The following is a 26,405-nucleotide window of genomic DNA, read 5'->3' as shown; positions in this document are numbered from 1 at the left end:
TGCGGTCACTCTCTCGGCTCGGCGGGGCGGTTTCGCGCAGGTGGGAGGCGCTGCCGAGTCCGCGGCTTAATCCGAGGCGGGCGGGGAGGAGGGAAACTTCCTGTTGAACTTGCCGGCTGACAGTCGCCTGCGGACCGTCCGGGGCTGAGCCATGGGGAAGCTGCTGGCGCTCGCCATCGTGGGGGTCCTGGGCGCCTTGATCGGAGAAAGGCTGATGGGATTTCGGTAAGTTGCTCCCTCGGCGCCGCGCTCGGCTTGTTTACGGGCGAAGTAATCCCCGGGTGGGGGACTCGCTCCGGGAGTTCATCGCGTTCAGATGGAGGTTCACTCCGCATAGGATCGGGCTGCCCCGTTGCCTTTAACCCTCTTGCGGGGCTGGAGGGAGGGAGCGAGGCGCAAAAGGAGGCGCAGGCAGGCGTTAGACCCGACTGTGCGCTTTACGTTGGGGATCTGCCGTTCGGTTCGGTTCCCTTTCGTCCCCTCGCTCGCTCACGGTGCCATCCTGCGCTTTCAGTGGCGCGCTCTACCCCCAGGGAAAACGTGGGCAGCAGCCGCAGCAGGATCGCAGCCGAAAGCTGGTCCCTGGCCGTCAGAGCCCCGCTGAACTCCGCGGGGCTCTCTTCGGAGTTAGGAGCCATAGGATCGCGCTGCGAGTGGCTGGGACTCTGCGCCCTCCTCTGCTGCGCGTTTGGAAGGAAACGCAGCAGCAAAAGCGTAAATTTTGGGGCCGTCTGATCCGGGCGATTAAAAAAAAAAAATCGGTTCCTAAGACGTGTGGTTCAAAACTGAGGGAGCTCGTTGCTTTCTTGGCTTCTCTCCCTCTTGTTTTAAAGAGAAGAGTTCAGGACGAACTGCCTTGTTGGGCCCTGGGAAAGTTTCCTCCGTTAAATTAGGTTAGAAAGTGGTGGGGGTTCGGCTGGAAGCCTCGACCCTTTGTTTAGCCCTAGCGCCTAGATATTCTGGGCAAGATATATAATGTCATCTCAATGTCTTCTGCCCCTCCTAAAATAGCGAGTCGGCTGCTGCTTGCTTGCATCTCATCCCTGCTGTGGGCAGAACAAGGCACTGAGGCTCTCTTTGTTTCCCAAAGAATGGAAGGGGGATGGGAAAGGGGTTGCTTAACTCATTATCTGCCAGTTTTCCCAATTTTAACAGGTTCTTCTTCTCACTTCCTCCCCTTGGGCTCCAGAATTTGAAAGTAAGCCCAGCTGGTAGGGAAATTGCTTCTTCCTATCTGCTGGAGAGAATTGACAGCAATCCACCTAAAATTCAGTTTGGGGAAAGGGTTAAGCACTCCCCCCCAACACCCCTTGCAACACACAAGAAGCTACTCTACATTCATGAGGTTTGGGAAAGTGTCTTTGCTGCAACAATGTCAAGTTCTGCACTGACTAAGCTTTGCTGCTACTCTTGGCAAAATTCATTACACAGTTGAGGTAGAGGTAGCGAGAAAACTAAACCTATTTGTGGCCCCCAATGAGCCAAAACTGTTGCAAATGTACTTGTTTGCATCTTCTGCTCAACACGTGTATGAGCGCAACAAATCTTGAGTTTATATATGCATACTTAATTTTATTTGTATGATGCCTTTCCGCAGTTTAAACCATGCCGAAGGCGGCTTACAGCATGAAAAATACATAACTATAACATAACAGAGGTAGTCATAAACAATAAATAACAGATTAAAAAATGCACAACTATTTCCACATAAATCCCAAGATCTAAAATAAAGACATGGATAAAACCAGCAACAACCCCCCAACAGCACCCCAACCCAAGAGTTTGTTCAGCTTTTGCAGCTGGAGTCAGTCCGGCCAGCTGGAAATTGGCCAGCAAGGTAGGGAACAGGTCTTCAGGACTCACAGCCAAGAAGGAGTGTGCTTTAAGAGTGCTTTAAATGGATGAGAACACACACACACACACACACACACACTGTAAGTCTTGAGACGGCACCAAGCATTAAAAAAGTGTTCTTATACAATTTTACAGGCATGGTGAATCATGGGAACTGTAGTTCATTGTTGGGAATTGCTCTGTGCAGTCAGCACCCTTAGCAAACTACTGTTCCCAGTATTATTTGGGAAGAGTGCTTTAAATGTATGGTGTGGATATGACTGCCTCATTCGTACATAAAGCTGGGGTGAGGTAATAGGAGGGAAGTCTGGTTTTTAAGAGCAAAGGGGGCATACTGAAGGAAATGGCAGGCCTTCCTTTTTCCTGTGGGTTACTTTCTCATGCAGTTTTCCTTTAACTGGATTCCTGTGCTGGAAGTGGGAGTGCCTGGGCAAAAAATCACTAGTTTCATATTTCATATTACTTTGCAGGGCTGAGTTGCAGTTAGTTATGTACTTTGTCTTGTGTTTGGAGTAATAAGACTCTCTGTTCTGGCTGAAGGACAAAGGTTGTTAAATCTCAATCTTCTGAATGGTGCTTAAATGTAATATAAACTAATTATGAAGCCAGCATCTATTTTAGTTTATGAGTAAGCACTCTGCTAATTGGACAGTTAATTGGAAGGAAGAGGTTTGCGGTCCTCAGGGCTTGGTGCGGGGGGGGGGGGGGAGAAAAGGATGTCCATTTATTTGTTTTTAATTTTTGTCCGTTTCTTGATCTGCAGACGCTTTGCTCTGTGATACCCCTGGTGATCTGGCATGAATGCTCTTTGGTTTGCAAACCAACCTCTCAGTGTTAATGCACTCTTGTCAACAGCCAATGACAACCTTCATTTCCAGTTTGACCAGGGAGCATAATTTGCAATAATGCTTGCCATAGTTCTCTGTAGAGAATTACTTGTTAAGACCTCTTGGTTGCAAGTGTGTGGAATAAGGCAGCCAAACACCCCAAACTTAAAACGCTTGCCTTAAAAAGGGTCCTATTCCTTTTAGTTCATTCATTACACTTGCATGTATGTTTGGGTTGCTAACTAGCTATCTCGCAGGATTACACGTGGTGGAAAATTATGAGAGGGCATAATAAACAAACATAGCCAGGGAAAACTGCAGTTAAGGAGATAACAGTGGCATCATATTTTACTTTTGTAAACATGGACAGCAACAAGCAGTTTTCTTTTTCACACGACCAGCTACCTGCCCCCCCCCCCCGCCTTCAGATAAGAGTTTTATATGCTACACAATTTGGGTTTGAATGAGGAATATGAAGCTTCTCATTGCTCAGCAGTGGTGGGTAAGTGTACTGTTGTCACAGCTGGAAGCAGCATAATTCAAATAGCTGCACACCAGTGATACTGAGGCCCCGTTATTCTGTTGCAAACTGCAGAGGGATCACATAGGCTTCCCACTCCAGCGGGAAGATATTAAGCCAAGACTGCATATTTGTGTTACTGATGAGAGCACTTATGCAAGAAGTAACTCCCGGTGCGTGTTCAGAGGAAACAAAACCAGTTGTGCAAAATCCTTCCTAGCGAGGATGAACCGTATCAAAACACAATAAATATAATGGGGTGTTCATGGGGGGTTGAAAAGCGTTGCTGCAATACAAAAGATTTTTTAAATGGTTAGGATTCAAACATTCCTTACTAGGGTGAAGAACGAAGAGATGACATCCAGGTTTACTTCCAAGTAAATGTACATTCAATCTCTGGTTAAAGTGCCATGGAAATGTACTGTATACTCATTTCAGATTATTTACACTGTGACAAGAGGGCTTTGCAGTGCAAGCCTGCTATGTTGCAATCTTGCTAACACAGCAGTAAAGTGGAGGTAGATATTGAAGTTGTAAAAAAAAAAAAGAATTGGGGCGAGGCAAAGGGATAGCAACTGTTATCTAGAGACTGCTGTGCAATAGAGCATGGGCGGCCATGGTTTTTTCTGTTGTATTCTATTAATGTGGTCCTTCCAGCAGATAGCAATGTTAAGAATCCCTGGAAGTATTTTCTGTGAAATATTTATTGAGACATCATCGGGGACTCCTGTGCGAGGGAGCATAGCTCTCCTCAGCTAATCTGCATGGAAGAAGGTCATGTCGCTTGGTGGGTGAGAGAGAGAGAGATTGTGGGGAGGACCTGCCCGCTTCTGTTCTGACCCTTTGGGGAGCTGGCAGTAGGTAACTGCAGACCTCAGGCCAGAAATGGCTAGCCACCGCTGATTTAAACTATATCTGACAGCTGTCCATCCAATTCCTTCTTGAAACTTCTAGGGGGAAAATGCCACAGAGTCCTCCATTGCCTAATTGAACTGAACCAGGAGGTTTCCCCCCCCCAGACAGCCATTGTAAGAGCACAGTTGACTGGGAAGATCTCTTGTGCAAGCTCCACTGAAATGAAAGCAAGCTGTGCAGGACTACCCTTGTGTAGCTTCCATTCATTGCAGTGAGGTAGGAGATCTTTCCTCTTGGGTTGTACCCTAAGCAGTCATTGTTGTAACCTGAGCCCACCGTATTTTGCCTGTCCTTTAGGTGATCTGATAATGCCTTGTCTAGTCTGCCCTTGGGCAATCTCTTTAAATATTTGAGAAGTTTTCCCTTTAAACCATTGATTGTCCAAAACAAACATTTCCCAAGTCAACTGCTTGAGCCACAAAGCTCACTAGGATGAGCCACCTCAATCTAACATGTCTCACAGGATTGATGTCTCTTCATTTAAAGCACATTTGGAGCACATTATTTCCTTCAAAGAATTCTGGGCATTGTAGTTTGTTAAGGGTTCCTGGTACCGGTAATTCTAACTTTGTGATGGGTAAACTACAGTGCCCAAAATTATCTGAGGAAAAGAATGAGCTTCCAATGTGCTTTAGCGTTCTACTGTGTCCACAGGGTTACACTAAAACAATCATGGGTTGGATTGTCACCATTTGCATTGCTCATACCTGAAGTATCTCTGCTGGTTGCTACCACTCAAACTGTGGAAACCAAATAAATTAAATTAAAAAATTATTTGTCCAGAGGCACCTTAGAGACCAACTAAGTTTGTTCTGGGTAGAAAGCTTATACTCAGAACAAACTAAGTTGGTCTCTAAGGTGCTACTGGACAAATATTTTTTAAATTTATTTCGACTGTGTCAGACCAACACGGCTACCTACCTGAATCTAAAATTGTGGAGACCAAAAGCTGCAGTTGGACCTAGGCAATGAATGCAGTCCAAAGTGCCAATGCTCTTTCTTGTGCATTGGCATAAAAATGCCAATTAACTGTGGCTTTCCATTTCCCAAGAGATCTTCAATGAGATTTTGTACACAACATACATTTAAAGCACATTTCCCCCTGCCCCAAAGTATCCTGGGAACTGTAGTTTGGCAAGGGTGCTGGGAAGTGCAGCTTTGTGAGGGATAAACTACAGTTCCCAGGAATCTTCAGGGTGTGCTTTTAATATGCTTTAAATGTATGGTGTGCACCTGAGGCAGTCTGTGAACTATATGAACTGACTAACCTGAATGTGATTCACCACCCAAGCGGAAATTTGTTCTGCAGTAGAAGGAAAGTCATATAATCACTGCCATTGCTGGCAATCTTTTAATTATGTTAATTCGAAGAGAGTAAAATTTCAGTGTGCATCAGCTTGCCCTATTTAGCTTTCTTGTTTTACTTTTGTTTGTTTAGTAGACAAAGCTATTTTTGTGTGTGGAAACTTTCACAATTTGCGGTTGACACCCATTCATTGCTACAAATGAACTTATGAAGCTGAAAATATTCGGAGCGGGGAGTGGGGAGGTACTGTATGGAAAACACTCTGCCCTACATGACTGCTACCAAGTGAGATGGTCCTTTAGTTTAAAGCAGGCTTCCACAACCTCAGCCCTCCAGATGTTTTTGGCCTACAACTCCCAGGATCCCTTGCTAGCAGGCCCAATGGTCAGGGATGATGGGAATTGTAGTCTCAAAACATCTGGAGGGCTGAGGTTGAGGAAGTCTGGTTGAAAGCCTTTTCAAAGGTCCTTTAATACATGCATTGGATGGCACAACATGCAATAAAGCTAAGCAGGGTGTGGCTGATTCCTCCTACCTTTCCCAAGTTTTCCTAGCTTCCAAATCATGTTTTCAATGGCACTATTAAGTCAATACTGATGGTGTTGCCTGTTCAGCAGTGGGTGTTGGGGAACACTGTGACACCATAAGAACAGGGGTGTTTCCTTTGCTACTGCTGCTGGGAGCTGAGCTTAGCACCTTATCTTGCAATCTTCTGCTCACCATGCTACAAACCTTCGGGAAAGATAAAGGCAGACATGGGTGTGTGGTGTACTGACATGTAAATGATTCCCCCCTGCAACGGTTCCTCATTGGCTTCAAAAAGGCAGTTCTAGCCTCTGCAACAGAAAACATCTGGGTCTCCTTAAAACAATGGCAACTCATAAAGTAATGAAATCGAGGGGCACGATAGTTCTTGGTTTTGGAAGTGCTGGATGAAAAAGACACTCAGGGGCTTAGAACTGTTTTTGGTGTTTGTTGTTTTTTTGGTAAGACAGTCCCTGCCCTCAGGCCCATAGTCTTAAAAAGACTTGACATATGGAAGAAAGAAGGAATGGGAGGGAGAAGGGAGGGGAAAAACTACCTCCGAAACAAATTATTAAAGTTAAAGCCAGTGTCAGTTGCAGTTCTGACTGTCCTGCCCTCATTAAAGAGCAGTCCTTTCCCATAAGCACTCTTCTGTGAGATGCACTGCACACACACACTCTCTCACACACACATACACCCTGGTGATGGCTTAGTATCTAAGCCAAGGGTAGGCAACCTAAGGCCCGGGGGCCAGACAGCCCAATCGCCTTCTCAGTCTGGCCCGCAGATGTTCCGGGAATCAGTGTCTTTTTACATGAGTAGAATGTGTCCTTTTATTTAAAATGCATCTCTGGATTATTTGTGGGGCCTGCCTGGTTGTGATGGGACGATGAGCTGCTTGTGCGTAAAATCCAAGTCCCTCAGAGTTTGGTCAAGTTTGCAAACCTCTGTCTGTAACGGAGCCCCTTAAACATGGCTCTGTCAGTCGCTTGCAGATTCCGACAGTGGTTGCTTTCGGAATCGCTTCCAACATAAAAGCTCCTTAACGGAAACACGTCTTCTGGACTCTCTGCGTGACAGTTTCCGGCGAGGAGTGGGTGTCCCTACAGGAGGTCCTGAAACCTCCCCACTGTTTTCGCTGGAAGTGTCTCGGAGCCATCCCTCCTGCTCACTTTCCCTCAGCTCAGCTCTTCTCCCCCTACTGGTTCCCTCTTCAGCTGCTGAGTCTCTCCCAACCTGTGTGAGCCCTTCCACCTCCCTTCCTTCCGATGGCAGTTCCCTGACATCCACCTCCCCTCCAGGGCCCCCTTCACCCCCTCCCGCCCCCTCCTCTATGGGCGGTGAGGAGGCAAAACCCCGGAAGGAACTTCCTTCACCTTCCGATGTCTCAAACACTTCTCTCCACCTGTTGCGGTTCCTGGTCTCGAAGTACTCCTCCTCCTTAGAGTCCATCTCCCCTTCCCCTTCCGAATCCGTGAATCCTTCCAACTCCTCCTCCTCATCGGTGGTCCCAAAATATTCCCTCCGGAACCTCTCCACAGGCTGAGGTTTCCTTGGGAACCTTTGATGGAACGTTTCTATCAATACCTCGTCATTGATATCTTCTGCCATTACCCAAGTGTTTTCTGACTCCGGTTCTCCTTCCCACGCTACCAAATACTCCACCTGATCCCCCTTCCACCTGGCGTCGAGGATTTCTGCCACATGGCTGCTGCATTCCCTTTCTTCTATGATCGGTCCCCGAGTGGACATCCCTTCTCGTCCCCCCCTCATACGGTGACAGTAACGACCTGTGAAATACTGGGTGCAGTTTCATGTGGTTGGGTAACCGGAGCCTGAAAGCCACTGGGTTGACTTGTTGAATGACCTCAAAGGGACCCAACCTCCTGGGTCTTAATTTCTTACAACCTCCTTTGAACGGCAACCCTTGGGTTGACAGCCACACCCGATCTCCCTCCCTTATGGTTTCACCTTCCCTTCGGTTCTTGTCTGCCTGCCTCTTGTATTCTTCCTTCGCCCTTTCTAAGTTGAGTTGGAGCTGATGATGGATTGCTTCCATTTCTTCTACAAAATGCTCGGCTGCCGGGACGCTCCATCTCTCCCCTCCTCCCCCTGGGAATGCCCTGGGATGACACCCATAATTAGCCAAGAAGGGGCTCATCCCTGTGGACACATTCTCTGCATTGTTGTAGGCAAATTCCGCCAGCGCCAACTTCTCTACCCAGTCATTCTCTCTGTCATTGACATAACACCTCAGGTATTGCTGGAGGACACCGTTTGCTCTTTCCGCCTGCCCGTTGGTTTCAGGGTGCCGGGCAGTCGAAAAGTTGACCTCCACCTGCAGTAAGCTCATGAGCTTCCTCCAGAACCTGGAAGTAAATTGTTTTCCCCTGTCTGAGACCACCCTCAATGGCACTCCGTGCAACCTAAAAATGTGTTCTACAAATAACTTCGCTGTCTCTTCCGCCGTGACTGCATGCGAACAGGCTACAAAGTGGCACATCTTTGTTAGTAGGTCTACCACCACCATGATGGCTGTTTTCCCCTTGGACTTCGGCAGATCAGTCATAAAATCTATCGACACTGCCTCCCAAGGTCGTTCTGGGGTTGGTAAGGGTTCTAATAGCCCCGCCGGCGCCCGCCTCTCCCCTTTGGCTCGCTGGCATTGCTCACACCCTCTTACATACTCCCGTACATCTTCCCTCACCTTAGGCCACCAAAATTCCCTGGTGACCAACCACATGGTTTTGTGTTGTCCAAAATGCCCCGCCGTGGGGCTGTCGTGCAACTGCTTGAGTACCCTCCCCCTTAAGTCTCCTTCGGGGATATACAGTGCCCCTTTGTAATACAACGCTCCATTTCTTTCCTCAAAACCCCCTGGTTCCTCTCCCTCACCCCTAAGACCTCTGAGCTTATTCTGGGCATATTCATCATTCTCTGTTTCCTCTACCAGTTCTCTTTGCCCCACCAATGCCGCCCCACACACCCAGCGGTCCTCTGGGATGACATGTCTCTCTTCGGGTCCCCCCTCCCCTTCCAAATATTCAGGTTTGCGTGAGAGAGCGTCCGCCCTAACATTTTCTGGACCTGGCACATAACAAATTTCAAAGTGAAATTTGGAGAACTCCTGGGCCCATCGCACTTGCCGTTGGTTGAGCACTTGTGCCGTTCTCCAATACTCTAAGTTCTTGTGGTCCGTGCACACTTGCACCTTATGTTGTGCCCCAATTAATAAATGCCTCCATCTCCTGAACGCTTCATGAATGGCAAGTAGTTCTCGGTCATACACCGTGTAGTTCCTCTCAGATTTGTTCAGCTTTCGCGAAAAAAAGGCACACGGTCTCCACTCTGACTCCTCCTTCCCAGGCTGCAGAAGCACCGCCCCCACAGCCCGGTCTGATGCGTCCGTCTCCACTCGCATCGGTTTTTGTAAATCCACATGCAGGAGCTGTTCTTCCGAAGCGAACGCCCTTTTCAGTTCCTCAAAAGCTCGCTCCGCCTCCGCCGTCCAAACGAATTTCCTCTTACTGCTGAGACAGTCCGTAATGGGAGCCGTCAAGTGGGCAAAATTTCTGATGAACTTCTGATAGAAGTTTCCAAATCCAAGGAATCTTTGCACATCCTTCCTTGTTTTCGGTGTTTTCCATTCCAGTACCGCTTGGACCTTGCCAGGATCCATGGCCAATCCCTTGTCCGACAAGCGGTACCCCAGGAATTCCACCTCCTTGGCATGAAACTGACACTTCTCTAGCTTCACCCACAGCTGATTGGCTTGCAGTCTGCCCAACACTTCCCTGACGTCTTTTACATGCTGCTCCTCAGTCTCTGAATATACTAACACGTCATCTAAGAAGGCCACACAATTCTTGTAAAGCAAAGGCCCCAGGACGTGGTTCATAAACGATTGAAAGCACGCGGAGCCTGCTTGTAGGCCGAAGGGCATAACTAAATATTCAAATGCCCCCAAAGGGGTGAACATGGTGGTTTTCCATTCATCCCCCTTCCTTATTCGTATCAGGTTGTACGCCCCCCTCAGGTCCAGTTTAGTAAAAATCTTTCCCTTCCTGACCCTTGTCAAAATGTCATCAATTCTGGGCATCGGGAAAGTCACTGGTTCTGACACTGCATTTAAGGCCCTGAAGTCCACTACAAGCCTGGGTTTGTCCGTGTTTTTTTTGTCCACAAAAAACACTGGGCTGCCCCCCACCGCCCTGGACTCTCTGATGAACCCTCTCTTCAGGTTCTTGTCAATGAACTCCCTTAGCTCCTGCATCTCTCTGTCTGACATGGCGTACAGCTTGCCTACAGGGAGCTGTGCCCCAGGGAGTAAATTGATTTGACAGTCAAAGGGCCTATGTGGGGGTAGTTTGTCTGCCTCCCTCTCGCTGAAGACGTTGCTCAGGTCGGCGTATTGTTGGGGAACCTTCCCCTTCTCCGTTACTTCCGTCCCTGCTAGAGTGGCTATGGCCCCTCCTTGAGCCTCCCACTCTTTGCAGTGTTCTAGACAATGTGCTGACCCAAAGGAGACCACTCTCTGATGCCAGCCCACTAGCGGATCATGTAACGCTAGCCAGCTCATCCCCAAAATAATGGGAGCTCCTCCCAAGGTAGCCACATTAAATGCTATTAGCTCAGTGTGTCTTGCTACCCTCATTATCATTGGGACGGTCTGCTGGCTGACTTCTCCTCCCAGCAGCTCCCTTCCATCGATCGTGGTCACCTGCAAAGGGTTACTTAAAGGGATAGTCTGTATCTGGTGCTCAGCAGCAAACTCCTTACTCATGAAATTGCAGGAGCTGCCTGAGTCCAATAGCGCCTTTATCTTTAGTGGGTGTCCGTTAGGCAGCTCTAGTAACACCTCTATCACTAGGGCGGGTTTAGGAGGTTCCGGCGTGGGCACTTTCACTGCTCTTTGGCCTGGCTGCTGTGCCCCGACGGTGGCAGCCAGGCGTTGGCTTTTACTTGCTCTGGTACCTTTTCCTCCCTCTCCCCAACAGCTCCCGCCATTCCTTGCCATTCCTTTCTTTGGGGGCAGACTCTGGCAAAATGACCTGGCTGTTGGCAGAGATAACATTTCTTGGCGCCCTTTCCCTCCTTCTTCCGCTCTTCACTGGGCTTTGAAACTGCGCGCGCGCGCGCTGTTCCAATTTCCATCGGCTCTCCCGGCGGGAACGGTGGCTCTGGAATCTCTGGAATGCGAAGCTCCCTCCAACGTTCCCCCTTCCCTTCCCGCCTCTCCAAGGCTCTCGCCTCTTGGCGCGCTCCTATGGTCAGCGCTGATTTGGTCAGCTGGTCCATAGACTCCGCCCTGGGCGCCCGGGAAAGTTCATCCTTTACCGCCGAAGCAAGCCCTTCTTCAAAGAGCATTTGAATGGGTTCCGCCGATAGATCCCACCCCAATTTATGGATCAACATGGTAAACTCAGTCCAGTACTCACGCACAGATCGGCTCCCCTGTTTGCACGCCATTAACTGTCTGCGTACCACTCCCTGCTCAATATCGCTGGAAAACATCAAATCCATTGCACGAAAAAACTTCCTCGTATCCTTCAGGATGTCATTGTTTGTTGCCATCAGGGGCCTCACCCAGTCTTTCGCCCCCTTTTCGAGATGCCCAATCACAAAAGCCACCCGCGATTCCTCGTCGGGAAAGTCATCAAACTGCAGATTAAGGGCATATTGCATCTCTGTCCTAAAGGCATGATAGTCCTTGGCCTCCCCCCCAAACTTCTGCACCAATCCTGGCAACTTTCTGGCGAGCGGGGTGGTTTTCCCCTTCTCTGCATCTTGAGCCCTCCTCTCCTCGAGCCTCGCCGTCTGCAGCGCTAGCTGGACCTCCAACGCCCGGTACCTTTCCTCCAGGCTTGGACCCGCTCCAGCTCCTGCTTCTCCGGTTCCGGCTGGGTTGCTCATGATGCCTTCTCCTGCACAAACTGCTCACAGAGACTGTAGGAATGCTGTGATGGGACGATGAGCTGCTTGTGCGTAAAATCCAAGTCCCTCAGAGTTTGGTCAAGTTTGCAAACCTCTGTCTGTAACGGAGCCCCTTAAACATGGCTCTGTCAGTCGCTTGCAGATTCCGACAGTGGTTGCTTTCGGAATCGCTTCCAACATAAAAGCTCCTTAACGGAAACACGTCTTCTGGACTCTCTGCGTGACAGTTTCCGGCGAGGAGTGGGTGTCCCTACAGGAGGTCCTGAAAACCTCCCCACTGTTTTCGCTGGAAGTGTCTCGGAGCCATCCCTCCTGCTCACTTTCCCTCAGCTCAGCTCTTCTCCCCCTACTGGTTCCCTCTTCAGCTGCTGAGTCTCTCCCAACCTGTGTGAGCCCTTCCACCTCCCTTCCTTCCGATGGCAGTTCCCTGACACTGGTGTTTTTACATGAGTAGAATGTGTCCTTTTATTTTAAATGCATCTCTGGGTTATTTGTGGGGCATAGGAATTTGTTCATTCCCCCCTCCCCAATATAGTCCGGCCCACCACATGGTCTGAGGGACGCTGGACCGGCCCACAGCTGAAAAAGGTTGCTGACCCCTGATCTAAGCCTTCAGTCCCCTACCCACTTAGCCAAGAACAAACCTTGTTGAACTCAACGGGACATAATTTTGAGTAGACATGTATAGGACTGCTCTGCAAGACTCAAAGCATTTCTGGATTAATCATGCCATTTATATCCAGTTTATACTGACTGGGCCGGTGGGAGGGAAGCTCACTGGAAGTAGGGAGCATTCCATTCCAGCCAAAGGAGGTATAAGTGTCATCTGAATGGAGGTAGAATTTGGTAATGAACCCATCAGAAAGGCTATAGGGAGAAATGCATGCACCAAAGCCCTTTGGGGAGAGGGGCACAATGCCTTTAAATGTGAATAGTTGACCAGTCTGAGCCCAAGGTACCAGTTCTGGGGAGCAAACGCAAGAGAGGGCTGTTCTCTTTGCCCTGTGAGTGGGCTTCCTGGAGGCATCTGATGGGTCACTGTGGCCAGCAGGATGCTGGACTAGATGGGGCAGATTTGGTAGGGCTCTGCTCTTGCTCTTCCATATTTCCTATTTTAAGTCTACGTTTATATTTGCTTTCTCCTCCAGACATAGATTGTGTGCCTCGCGAGAATATAAACCGAAGCGGCTTCCAAACTGCCACCTTATAAAAGGAATTGGTAGGTCTCCCGCATGCTTTTATTTGCATTTATTCCCTCCGAATTCTCTTTTCTCCATCCTTTCTATGCCTATTTATATAAGCCCTCTTTCCAGAGGGATTTACATCGTCTCAATTTTTGTACTTGGTTTTGTTTTTAGAGGTGCTTCATTAGTATTATTGTTACGTAAATAGTATTTATATGGAATTGTGCAGAAAAGAACAGAGATTGGGTCTGCAGGCTGGTTGTGAAAACTAAATTGGGTATCTTCAGCCTTCTCAGACTCAGGAGCCACGTTTAATTCCAAGATCCATTTGGGGACCTATTTCCTATTTTTCTTACCATATATTTGCATGCATGATAGTCGTGCTCCTGTTGCATCCCACCTTGGGTCAGGCTGCAACCCACCAGTTGAAGACCAGTGAAGTAAATGACCATGCAGGGACCTTAGCTCAATTAGTGGAGGGCATTCTTTGCATTATTGCTGATTTATTAATTGCCTTCTAAAACACCATCTCAAGGCAATTTACGATAATTAAAAGCCGTTAAAGGCACAAAGCAAAAGACACATTTAAAACAAGACTTAAAACCCTAACAGGTGGGCATTTGTGGTAAAGACCCATTCATTCAGCTGGCATGCCAAGCAGCCCAGGGTTGATACCCGATATTTCCAGTTTAATAGGAAGTGTGAAGCCCTTCTACAGGTGACTCTGAAAAAGCATCCCTGAATGGGATGCTGACGGAGGCTGATGGAAGTTGTAATCCAGCAACCTTGGCACAAATCAGCCACCTCTGGTGTAGACGATACACAGTCTTGACTAGGCCGCTTCCTATGATATTTTGTTTTTATTGACTTGGTCGCACACTTGAAATCCAGGGGGAACTAGTACTCTGTAAATGCTTACCCTTTCTTAAAACCACCAGAGTACCAATTTGAACCAATACTCTTGAATAGGCCCTCTGTAATCCTCTTGGATCTGCTGGCAACATGCCTTAGACAGGGACGGATTCTGGAGGCTGTCGGGGACACGATTGACTCAAGAAATGTTGAAATGACAGCTGAAGTTGTTCCTGTCTCACATCAATAATGTAATCAAATGATGAGAGTTGGCATATGCCGAAAGTATACTGTATTGGGGATGGGACTCCTCTCTAAATCGTCATTCCCTCAACACCTTCCAGATGTTTTGGACTACAACTCATGTCACCCGCAACTATTAGCCATGCTGCCTGGGGTGGATAAGAATGGTAGTTCAAAACATCTGGAGGGCACCATGTTAGGGAAGCCTGCTCTAAGCTGTAGTTCTTGTACAGAGGCTCAAACATTTGGTGCAGTTGTTGCAAGCTTGACCTAAGGTAAGGATTGAGCAATGCCTTCTTCCTTAGCGGCTGAGGCCAGCTGCACACTCTATGCAGCAAACATAGTTTTTGTGTGTACATTGGTATTGCCACAGATACACCCCCTTATGCACATGCCTGAGGACCCTGTCTCTGGAGATTCCTCCACATCTGAATGCATGTTTTCCCCACTTTCCATGTTTGCTGAGGAAACACCAATCTACATACAGCAGCTGTGTTTGCCACAAAATATTAATTTTTTGGTTATGTTTTTTAACCCATGTTTTCCTCCAAGGAGATCATTATGGCATGCACTCTTCCTTCCCCCTTCCTTTTTTTAATCTTTACAACAACCCTGTGAGGTAGTTTGGCCTGACAGACAGTGACTGGCTGAAGATAACCCAGAGAGTTTAGCCTGGGCCTTCCAAGTCCTAGTTTTGACATTCCAATCATTACAGGTTCTGGTACCAAGGTGAGCTACACCTAGCGTGAGTCCCTTACAAGTTCAAATTCTTATATAACTAGTCATTCTTGGCAGTAAAAGAACTATTTATTTTATTTTAGCACTGTGGTTTGCTCTGTATGGACTGATATTTAGGTGTGTCACTATTTTTTGTTCTGGCAAAACCACAATAATAATGCCTTCTCTATTGAATAATACCGGACTTCCCACACCCCTTCTTTCAGAAAGCAGGCTGTTTGCAGGGTGTAGCAGGGCTGAGCGTTTGCCAGGGCCCTGAGATTAGCAGAGGGTCTGCTGCATGTTCTTTCAACTCTTGACAAGAAAGTCAGATGTTGCCTAAGGGGAATATCATTGTGTGCCTCATCTAAGTTCAGGGAGCCTACTGAGGGTGCTGAGTCAGCATCGCTGGAGGGTGATATTTTGAGCACGCTGGCATTGTGTGCCAGCGAGAGAGAGTTCAACTTGTGCACGATAAGAGCTGTGACAACTTGTGTGCTCCTAATGCCAATGCAGAGCAAACATGTCAGCAGATAGAGCCAAGCCCCGAGATCTTCACAAGAGCCTTGGCCTACGCAACACGCCCTCCCCCGGGCACATTTCCCAGCTGAAGGTTAGCTAGCCTCTCAGCCATTCCTCTCCATTGCATTTGCTTTTTGTGGATGGGCAAAGATCACCATAGCAACCAGAGCCTTTTGCAGCTTCCAGCCGCAGATAAAAGAGAATTTAGCATTGGCCCAGCTTGTCGCCTCTGAATTCCTGTCTCTCCTTGGCGTGGGGTTCTGAGTAACAGTTCAGTGGGGCTGTTCTCTCATTGCTTCCATGGTGCGTGTTTCTTACACACGTGCAAGGTGCAATGACTCAGAATAATGCAGTCTATGTCCCAGTACTTTAAAAGAAGCAACCTTGTACTCTACTGCATGGTATGGATGTGTCTGAGCAAGATCTTTCTTCTTTTTTTTGCTTTGCAGAAACTGGCTCAGAAGATATCGACATACTTCCTAATGGCCTGGCTTTCATTAGTTCTGTAAGTTATCCCAGCAGGCCTGTCTTTCAGGGAAGGCTGGGCTTGAGTTCGCAATGCACTGAAGGAAAACTTGAAAATTGCAGGCCAGATCTATTCTCACACAAACACAACCCTTGTTTTTAACAGAATGCCTTTCACGCTGTACGTAACTGAGCAGAATGCAGGGGTGCTCATTAGAGACTGATGGTGAAAGGGTGCAAGGGTGGGCTTGAAGATTAGGTCACCATTACTAGCCTTCCCCCACCACCCCAGCATGCTAAGAGGCTAAAAGCCACTTAGTAGTGTAAAGTAAATAAATAAAACAAAGCCTTCTCCCAAGTGGACTGGTGCAGCAGGGCTGCATGGTTTCTCTACTGACCACACAGTAAGGCACTGAGGGATACTGTAATCCATCTATTGGTGGAATTTAGGGGAAGCCCTAATAAACCCGGACTACATAGCTCTTTTGGGATGTGGGTGATGCTGTGGGTTAAACCACAGAGCCTAAGACTTGCTGATCAGAAGGTCGGTGGTTCGAATCCCCGTGATGGCCAATGCTAAATCCCATTGCTTGGTCCCTGCTCCTGCACACCTAGCAGTTCGAAAGTACGTCAAAGTGCAAGTAGATAAATAGGTACCACTCTGGCGGGAAGGTAAACTGCGTTTCCGTGTTTTGCTCTGGTTTGTCAGAAGCGGCTTAGTCATGCTGGCTACATGACCCGGAAGGTGTACGCCGGCTCCCTCGGCCAATAAAGCGAGATGAGTGCCGCAACCCCAGAGTCAGTCATGACTGGACCTAATGGTCAGGGGTCCCTTTACCTTTACATAGCTATTTTAAAGCAGCAATGGCTAACCTGTGGCCACCTGGCTGTTGCCGGACAGGAGCTCCCATCAAACCCAGCCAGTGCAGCCCATGGTTAGGGATGATGACAGTTGTGGTTCAGCAACATTTGGAGGACCACAGCTTAGCATTTCAGTGAATATCCAAGGAAAACAGATGAGTTATGAAAACGTCTCTCTGAGATCTTCCTAACCCTTCATGTGACAAAAGGCCTGCTTTCTTTGTTTGCAAAGGGTTTGAAATACCCCGGAGTAGTATCGCTTGCCCCTAATAAAAGAGGAGAAATACTTCTTATGGATCTAAAAGAAGACAATCCTCGACCTGTTGAGCTGAGAATCAGCCGGGGGTTTGATCTGGCATCCTTTAACCCTCATGGGATCAGCTTATATATTGATGATGGTAAGTAGATTTGCCCATAAGGAAGGCTGATAAAACAGTATTTATTCTGTTTATTGTTTCACATCTGTAGCCATTCCTTCCTCTCCAAAGGGAGCTCCCTAGACGGGGCAGCTGCTGAGAGCTGCTTCATTTCCCCGTATACGTTCTCCATAAGTTCACTCATACTTCATTGCTTGTTTTGTCAGACTCATTCAGTTTTTGCCTTTCCCTAGATGACACTGTGTACCTCTTCGTCGTGAATCACCCACATCAGAAGTCAACGGTAGAGCTATTTAAATTCGTGGAGGACGACAATTCTCTGGTGCACTTGAAAACGATCAAACACGAGCTTCTGCCAAGGTATATAATATCTAAAACAATTCTGTCTCCTTTGAATTTGAAGAACCCGTTTTAGTTTATGCCAAGCACTCTGTGCAATATGCAGAACAGCTACATATTACTTGCAAGCTGGACCTGCAATGAAATGTTGCGCCATGCAGGGATTCTGCCCAGGGTTCCATTTTGCCCTCGGTTTTCAGTTGGTCAGCATTCCACGCTCGCTGGGCATGTTCAGTCCTGATTAAGGGTTTTACTGCAGAGTTTTGTTTATACTGAAAGGGTTTTACTGCAGAGTTTTGTTTATACTGCAAGCTTCAGGTTCCCCGCTGCCTGCCCTCCTGCACCCTGTGTTGGCTGATACCTCCCTCCTGTGTGTGGATGGTACCATTTTGTCTGAATAAGGTCTGGCACTCAAGGGAACTGAGATCACTCTTGGCTTGCATGATGGTATGGTATGCAATTGTGAATGCTCATACGCAGACTTGTGCCTTCCAGATGTTCTGGATTCTGACTCCCATCAGCCCCAGCCAGCAAGGATGATAGGAGTTTTGTTCCAAGAACATCAGGAGGACAACAAGTTAGGGAAGACAGGTGGAAAACTGAATAAGCCTGCCTGCCTGTAAACCTTGCCATGTCTGGTATACAACTTGCTATGTCTCTACATAGCAGCTTAGGTAACAACCGTATTTTTATTTACTCTTCTCCTTTTTTTGTCCTAGTGTGAATGATATTGTGGCTCTGGGTCCTGACAGTTTCTATGCCACCAATGACCACTATTTCACAGAACTCACCTTGATCTACTTGGAAACATTCCTAGGCCTTACCTGGACAAATGTTGTCTACTACAGTCCGAAAGAAGTTAAAGAAGTGGCGTCAGGATTTTACTCCGCCAATGGCATTAACATTTCACCTGACGGGAAGTAGGTATCTTGCAGGTAGCATGGCTTATATGCCGTAAAGGTATTTTATTTTGTTTTAAAATATTGCTCTCCTTTAGTCAATGCAGTCTTCAAGGAGGCTAACATAAATACAGGAAAGAGAGTTCAGATTTAAGCACAGTTTCAAAACCCCCACATACATTACAACAACTAAAGAAAGAACAGTAATGGGTAATAAATGTAAACAGCAGCAAGGGGGTCCTCATTATACCCTGATATTTCTGATAACTTTTATCTTGGCAATAAAGTGAACAAACAGAAGGTACAGCTCATTGTCTCTTGGTTTAAGCTGTAATTCATCTGAGTGTCTACATTGCACGATAGCATTTCACTGTTAATATTTAAATTGACTTATCTGGGTCTATGTTTGTACTAGCTTTGGGTCCCAGCCAGTGGATAGTGACCCTTCCTTACTCACATGAGTTATTTGGAGGGTTTTCCTCCTCTCCCCCCTGGAAACAAATCTTCTCCTGTACCAACTAAGGGAGGAATTCAACATAGAGCTAAGCAAATTTTCCACTGCTTTTCACTGACAGAGCGATCTGCCCTCTCCTGCCCCAGCTGACAAGCTGTCCTCCTGTCACACACACCCCAGAGTCAGTGGGAAAGGGGTGAGGAGAGCTGAAATCCTTGTGTGGGCTTCTGCTGGTGGGACCAGTTAGTTGAACCCAGGCCAGTGAAGAAGCTTGAGGAAGGCAGGACACCCCTTGATAATCTTTTGCAAGTGTGGGGAACCTTTGGCCTTCTGGATATTGTTGAACTACACCCCCCGTCCTCCCCACTGGCATGGATAGCAGTCAGGGATGAGAGATGTAGCCCAGCACATCTGGAGAGCCGAAAGTTCCCCACCACTGCTGCATGGAAAGCTTTTTCACTTGAGCTCCAAGCAGAAAATCCAAGAAATGCCTATGTGACTCTCACAGAGTTGGGTGGGTGGCAGTCCCTACAGTGGTCCTCTGAAATATACTCAGAGTCCTGTAGTGATTTCATGCTCTTTATTGCAGCTTGTAAAACAGTGATTGAATTGCCCCCCAAACCTCAGGCTTTTATATACATTATTTACACAATGAGTCCTGTCTGATTGGCTGATTCTGCTTCCCCCCTGGAGCCTGATTGGTCTTTCCTGCAGGCCAATCAGTTGTTGCATTATAGGATCCTACCAGCCTAATAGGCTGATTAACTTCTTCCTGGAGCCTGATTGGTCTTCTCCTGCAAGCCAATCAGTTGTTGCATTCTAGGATCCTACTTGCCTATTGTTCTAGGATCCAAGGTTAGTACATAACATCCTCCATTTGTCCAAGCACATTGCGTTTTCCAGAGCTGTTTTTAGAACAGCGTCAATCAGCAGAGTGTGGGTTGGTTCTTGTTGACATTAAAGTAATGACACTTTCTGCTTCTTTTCCAAACAGATGCTTCTTTTTAAAAAAGAAATCTGAAGGGCACACGACTGTTTTTTAGTTGCTAGCCCTGCTTGCTAAACTAATGTCGTGTTGTTTTCATGAAATGTAATAACTAAAGTGCTAATGTCATACTTGACATCAACCTTAACGTGAAAATGAAGTGATGGATTAACTTTTAAATGTGCTAAATCAATGTGTGAGCAATGTGTGAATGATAAGGACTCTTCTCCCCACCCCACTCACATACTTCTTTTTAGGTTAGAGAAATAAAATAACTATTTCTTATATAATTGATAGTGGAGCCCCTCCCCCCCCCAAATGTACTAAGTGCACATTTCCCTGTTTGCATAAACTAGCCTTGCACCAGAACAGCCCCTCCTCCTTCCCTCTCTCATCAAATCAAATGGTGTTGCATCTGAATGGTTTGTTTGTGCAAAACATAGTTTGGATATAACAGCAAACCATCATTCCCCCCTCCAAAAAGAGGAGGCATGCAGAGTGCATGAGCCCACAATACTGTTCCAATCCAGAATACCATTGTTTGAGAACATGCTCTCCCATTGAGATGGGTTAGCAAGGATGAATATAGGGAGAACTGTCTGGTGGTTCTTCAGGATCTTTGGTTTCCTTGCTATTTTGAGGAATACATAGGAAACATCCCATTTATTTAGTTATCCATTGCATTTATATACCGCCTTTCTGCCAAGACACCCAAAGCGGTTTGCAATCTTAACTCTTAAGACAGATTACTGTTATATAGCATGTAAAATTGAATCAGGGAAGGGACAGTCCAACTGGAGCAGTCCCCAGTGTTGCCTGTGCTTGCCTCCCTCATCCTAGGGGTGAATCTCTAGGATCAGTTACCACAAGGCAAGGGTGGAGAATCTCTGGCCTTCCAGATGTTGTTGGACTTCCACCAGCCCAGCCAACATGGACAATGTTCAGGGATGGTGGAAGCTGGGAGTAGTTCATCAACATCTGGAAGGCCACAGATTCCCTACCCCTGCCATAAGTAAACTTATTTCTATTTTAGGAAACTCCCAGAGGAAGGAAGGAGGACTACACAAATTAGTATATTCCCCCCACCTAAAAAAAACCTGGCACTGTAAATCACCAGGGCCGTCTGTTTTGAGCTCGTCTTATGAATGCGTTCATGAAATATTTCATTGTGTTCCAAGCCAAAGTTATTTTCTTACCTGTAGCTAAAAAGGCATTCATGAAAGAGACTTTCACCCATTTCGTTTCATTTCAAGGTACGTCTATGTTGCTGACGTGTTCGGTCTAAGCATTCACATCTTTGAAAAGCATGAGAATTTGAGTTTAACTCCTCTGAAGGTAAGCCATGGCCAGTTTAGAAATGAGCCTAATGCAGGTATGCTGTAACAAACCATGGACTTTAGGCTGTTCTCCTCCGCACAAACCCATCAATATTATTTTGTGTTTAGAATGTGTGTGCATGCATACCCATCCATTTGTTACCTTTAGTGAAGCCTTTGCAATCTGAATGTTTCTCAGGTGTTATACTCCTCCACCTTCTGTTTTAAATTTTGGAGATTTAGCTTACGTTTTAAATTTTGGAGGTTTAATTTATGTTTTAAATTTTGGAGATTTAGCTTATGTTTTAAATTTTGCATATTGCGTACCTTGTTGTTGTAAGCCACTTCGAGACAAGCATGGTGAAAAGCGAGATGTACATTTTTAAATGTATAAATAAAAATGAATTTTTTTAAGTGTGTTGTCAGGCAAACAATGCTAGCTATGGGTAAAAGAATGAATTTTCAGCATTGCATATGTCAGTTGCAAGCTTTACTTACACATTGTGTGGTTTCTTCTGTGTGCTTCAGGTATTGCCGGTGGAATCTGTAGTTGACAACATATCGGTCGATCCTTCCACTGGAGACCTTTGGCTGGGATGCCATCCCAATGCCATGAAACTCATCTCCCGTGATCCAGAAAACCTTCCTGGTTCAGAGGTTAGTAGGAACTATTTTGGCAAGATGTGTGATAAAATGTGTGGAAGCTTTTCAGCCAGCATAAATGAGAGCATGGGTGATTGACTTTGTCCCTGTAGATGTTGTTAGGCTACTCTAGTCATCCCTGACCATTGGCTGTGCTGGTTTGGAGATGAAGTCCAACATCAATGGGGGTGGGGGGCAGTAAACCACTATGGAATGAGATGGTATTAATCCTTAGCAAGAAGATTCTGCCTTAAATTTGACAGGAGGACCTTTTTAGTTCTTTAAACCTATTTTGAACAGTTTTCAGACCAAACTTGTGTTAACGTGGAATTTTTGAAGTGGTGACAGAAGGCAGCCTCATGACTCATTAGCACAGATTTTATAGCATGTGTCAGACTAGCTGGTGTTAATCTTCACAATTTTTCAGGTTCTACGTATCCAGGGCATCCTTTCTGAGAAGCCTGTAGTCACCCAAGTGTATGTTGACGACGGGTCAGTAATCCAGGGGTCCTCAGTTGCAAACGTGTACGACAATCAGCTGCTTATTGGCACCGTGTTCCACAGAGCTCTTCGCTGTGAACTGTAGTTTGCTCATCCTGGACATTGTCACAGCGGAAAAGGTCAGCCTTAATCTGAGCCAAGCTTCCTACCAGATGCAGTTCTCAAATGGCTAACTTCAAAACACTTTGCAATAAAAGTTGACAAGAATGTTCCTGGCCTTCCTCACCCACCACCCACTTCAAGGAGGAGGTAACATAAGAAAAAAATACGTTTTTGAAAAGGAAAGCAGCAACATTGGAAGATTATGTTGACTTCTTTTGACAGTGTAATTGAACAGAGAACCTCAAGTAATGCCTGCATCCATAAAGAAATGGATGCTAATTTGCGATTTTCTGGATGACCATTGATGACTTTATTGGTGGGAGTGAGTGATTTGTTGGTGGGGTGGGGGGAATCAAAGATAATCCTTAATGACTAATTGATGCTGCTGCTGGAGCATTTTGCTTTCATCTAAAAGGTTCCCAAGGACATTTGAGACCTCATGCATGCCGAGTTGCTCCTCTTCCTGTATCACCTTTTCCACTCTTAAGGAAATCTTTATACTTAGCAATTATGCCTTTCTGTCATTCCTAGGAAGAGGCACATTTAATGCCTGCTTCAAACGTGACCTGAAGAGGGATGGATCTGATTCCACTCAGAGCTCTCGCTCTCTCCCTCTCTTTTAAAAAGAGCAATAATTGCACCTATCAGCTGCCCCAAAGGAAGTGGAGATGGGTCTAAATCCATTCCCCACTCCTCTTTCTGAACATCTGATAGGTGCACTGTCTGCATTTTAAAACAAGAATTCCATGTGCCTCCCCAACAGCTGCACCCAGGAGAGGAACCATGTGCAGAGCAGCATTTATTCCTCATCTGGCTTGTAATAGGCAAGTGGAAATCCGCATTCCTACACAGATGACACATAGCTGTGTTAGGGTATGACCAAACCTCTCTTTTTCTGAAAAGAGCACCATGCCACTGCCCTGCAGTGCTGTGGGATAATGTCCCCAAACCTCTTCTATATATTTGGAGAGAAGAAGCAGGTGAGCTCAGAGAGAGGAACACACTTGGCACCTGAAATGACCCAGGTTTGATTGCTGGCATCTCCAGGTAAGCATGGGAGGTTTCCCAGTTCTGAAATGCTGGTGAGCTGCTGCCATTCAGTGTAGACACTACTGATCTAGATGGGCCCAGTGGTCTGACTGTATCTCTGTTCTTGGGTTCTTGCCCAAGCACCACCTTTTCAGCCCCAAATCACAGCTTTCTCTCACATCACAGTTCACAAGTACAGAAAGTGTTCGTCCCACTGGCAGTTTGCTCATCGGATATCATCTGTGTCATCAAACAGCAGCAGCAGAAGCTGGGTAATGTCTTTCGAAGGGTAGAAGTCTGTTGGTTTTCCCTTTCTCCTTTCCTTTTGCAGGTGAGAAGGAGAAGTTCTTCCTCACCTTATTAGCAGTAGCCTGGCAATAACCTGGCAGAGAGCCTAGAACAAACTGTCACCTATGCAATCAACTTTATGCAAGGGGTATAATGCAGGGATATTGCAGTATGTTCTACTCTTATCGCACAGGCTGATTTTTAACTTAAAAGTTGGCTGCCAAATGAATTGCTCAACTGTATAGATCAAGTCAATTAGGTTTCTTAATAAAGTAAATAAACAACTTTTCAAACGTTTTTGGGTTGTGCTGATCTCAGCCAAATGCATCCTATGAAAACTGCAATCGCAGCAGTCTCTGAAAGACAATCTCAAAGCTACTGGGTTGCCCGTCACCCTACGGCAGGAGTCAGGAACCCCAAGCCCATGGACCAAATGGGTCCGTCCAGCCAAGCCTCTTTCACCCCCAGCCCTTCAGATCCTGCTGCTTCTCCCTTTGGCAGGCTCCTCAAGTGCTTTTGCCATGTGTGATATGTCCTTGAACTGTGGTCCAGCTGCTTGCGTGCCTATACAGAGAAGTGGGTTCAGCACATGCAGACACCTCTGGCATTTGAATGGCTGGAACGTCGCCTACTGTACCGAGGTAGAATTGCACATCGGTTGCACTGACCACTTTTTGCCACTGGCCCCACCTGCTTTTTTGCCACTGCCCCTATCCACTTTCTTGCTTCTGGCCTTGCTCACCATTGGCATATAACCACTGGAAGGTTGCTCTTTAGGGAATGCTGCCCATGGGCTAAAAAAATCCCTGCTCCACTATCCCTGAAAATGTGGCCATATCTACAACAAACCTCCCACCCTACTAGTATGGTTTTTGCATGACGATCAACATATCTTAACTTGTTCTGTTTAAATAGCTTTCTCCCCAGTGTCCAAGTGCATTGCTAGAAGGATAATATATTCTATAACAGGCTAAAAATGTTGTCTTCCAATTACCGCTTCTACTATTCAGGTAGGTAGCCATGTTGGTCTGATGCAATAGAAATAAATAAATAAATAAATATTTTTTAAAAATTGTCCAGTAGCACCTTAGAGGCCAACTAAGTTTGTTCTGGGTATAAGCTTTCGTGTGCATGCACACTTCTTCAGATACTGATGAAGTGTGCATGTACATGAAAGCGTATACCCCAAACAAACTTAGTTCTCTAAGATGCTACTGGACAATTTTAAAAAATATTTATTTATTTTGATTGCATCTACTATTGAGTTGTCTTCATTGCTGGCCTTTCTGAAGTCACTGTGGCTATTTTCTACAGCTATCAAGAGTTAAGGTTCACTGCAGAGAGGCATTGTGAGCAACGTTTGGAGATATTAAGACAGTGCCTCCTTTCATGAGTTTTGATGGAGTCTTCCCTTGTCATTTGGGCAGCTTTCAACCGAACTGATGAAGTGGTTACATATTCTGAACTGCAGCTGTAATTGCCTCTTCTTAGTGGTACTGAATTTTGATGGGCTTCAGTCTTTGCTGAGAGATTTGATGTGGGGAGGGGGCAAAAGGTCTTCACAACTTCCTTCCCTGCTGTTCCTTTTGTGAGTTTTTCCTGCCTCTCCTCAGTCGTTGCTTGCTTGATTTGCTGCTGCTTCGGTGCCATTTTTAAATGAAAACTTTGGAATACCTGTTCCCTATGGTATTCCGGCTGATTGGGGGTCACATAGAGAAATGAGGATGTCATAGCATCATGTACCGGCCAATTAAAATTGGCCACATAATTATAGTATGGAGAGAAAAGAAAGCTGTCACAGGGCCCTCAGTCAGAATGGAAAGGAAAGGGGGAATGCACCCACACTCTCTAGGCAACTAGTTGATATTCTCCATCTTGCCTTGTGCTAGTGCTTTTACTGCCCACCAGTGCTGTATCTTCACTCCAATTTATCTCTAGTTATATGTGATCAATTGCATCAAAATACACACTCAAATGTGTTCCTGAGTGTGTCTTTGTCTGTAGTGCTCTAAGGATGGGAGACAGTTTCAGGGCATTTGGAAACAAAACGGAATGCCTGTCCAACTGCCCCAACTAATAATAATAAATATTTATTGTGGCCCAAAGACCCATAGAACAATTTCAGAACAAAATACAGCCAACCACAAAAGAGAGAAACTGAGGCGGTCATTTTGTTTTGTCTTGAGTTTGATGATCTTTGTTTCTTTTGACTTCTGAAAGAAACTTTGCCACTTTGTCAACACCTTCGTAGTCTTATAACCAGCAGGATTTCTAAGGGAACTAGGACAACAGAACCAGTTTAAACTTTTAAGTGTTGACAGGGTTAGCGGACAATGAAAGTACACACAGGTCTTGCTTACCAAACACAATGCGTTCTGTGGAAACTCTTTGTTAGGCAAGCATTTGGATAATGAATCCATGATTTCCACTACTTCATATGGAAATACTTCTAATGTGGGATTTGTCTGATTTCTTCCCCCTGCATCTCTTCATGGTTTCTTCTTGAAATGGCTGCAGCCAAGGGGGTTGGACGATTTGTCCGATCTATCCTGTTTACTGATTTGTCTGATCTTGCTCTCCCACTCTCTCCATGGTTTCCACTAGAAAATGGTTGCCCCTGACCAGCAAAGCACAAACAAAGGAAGTTGGCTGTCTGGATCTGTGGAGCATATAGAAAGGTTTTGGCATAATTCTTTACATGCATATAAGCGGATTTTAGGATAGTGAGCTTGTGGGTAGTGGGACCTG

General features: G+C 46.3%; 1 protein-coding gene across 1 annotated transcript; it reads left to right on the top strand.

Moving 5' to 3' along the window:
• Positions 1-84: 84 nt before the first annotated feature.
• Positions 85-23,954, top strand: LOC308459476 (serum paraoxonase/arylesterase 2-like). Its single transcript, XM_080975036.1, has 9 exons — positions 85-225; positions 13,030-13,100; positions 15,849-15,904; positions 16,958-17,123; positions 17,336-17,462; positions 18,161-18,361; positions 21,033-21,114; positions 21,624-21,752; positions 22,165-23,954. Exons 1-9 carry the CDS (start codon positions 152-154, stop codon positions 22,321-22,323), a joined length of 1,065 nt encoding a protein of 354 aa, XP_080831162.1. The 5' UTR covers positions 85-151; the 3' UTR covers positions 22,324-23,954.
• Positions 23,955-26,405: the final 2,451 nt, after the last annotated feature.

The sequence above is a fragment of the Podarcis pityusensis genome (assembly GCF_964106645.2).
Source record: "Podarcis pityusensis genome assembly, chromosome: 12".
Taxonomy (NCBI): Eukaryota; Metazoa; Chordata; class Lepidosauria; order Squamata; family Lacertidae; genus Podarcis; species Podarcis pityusensis.
Note: the sequence above shows the minus strand (reverse complement) of the source record. Positions and strands in the feature narration are given on the sequence as shown.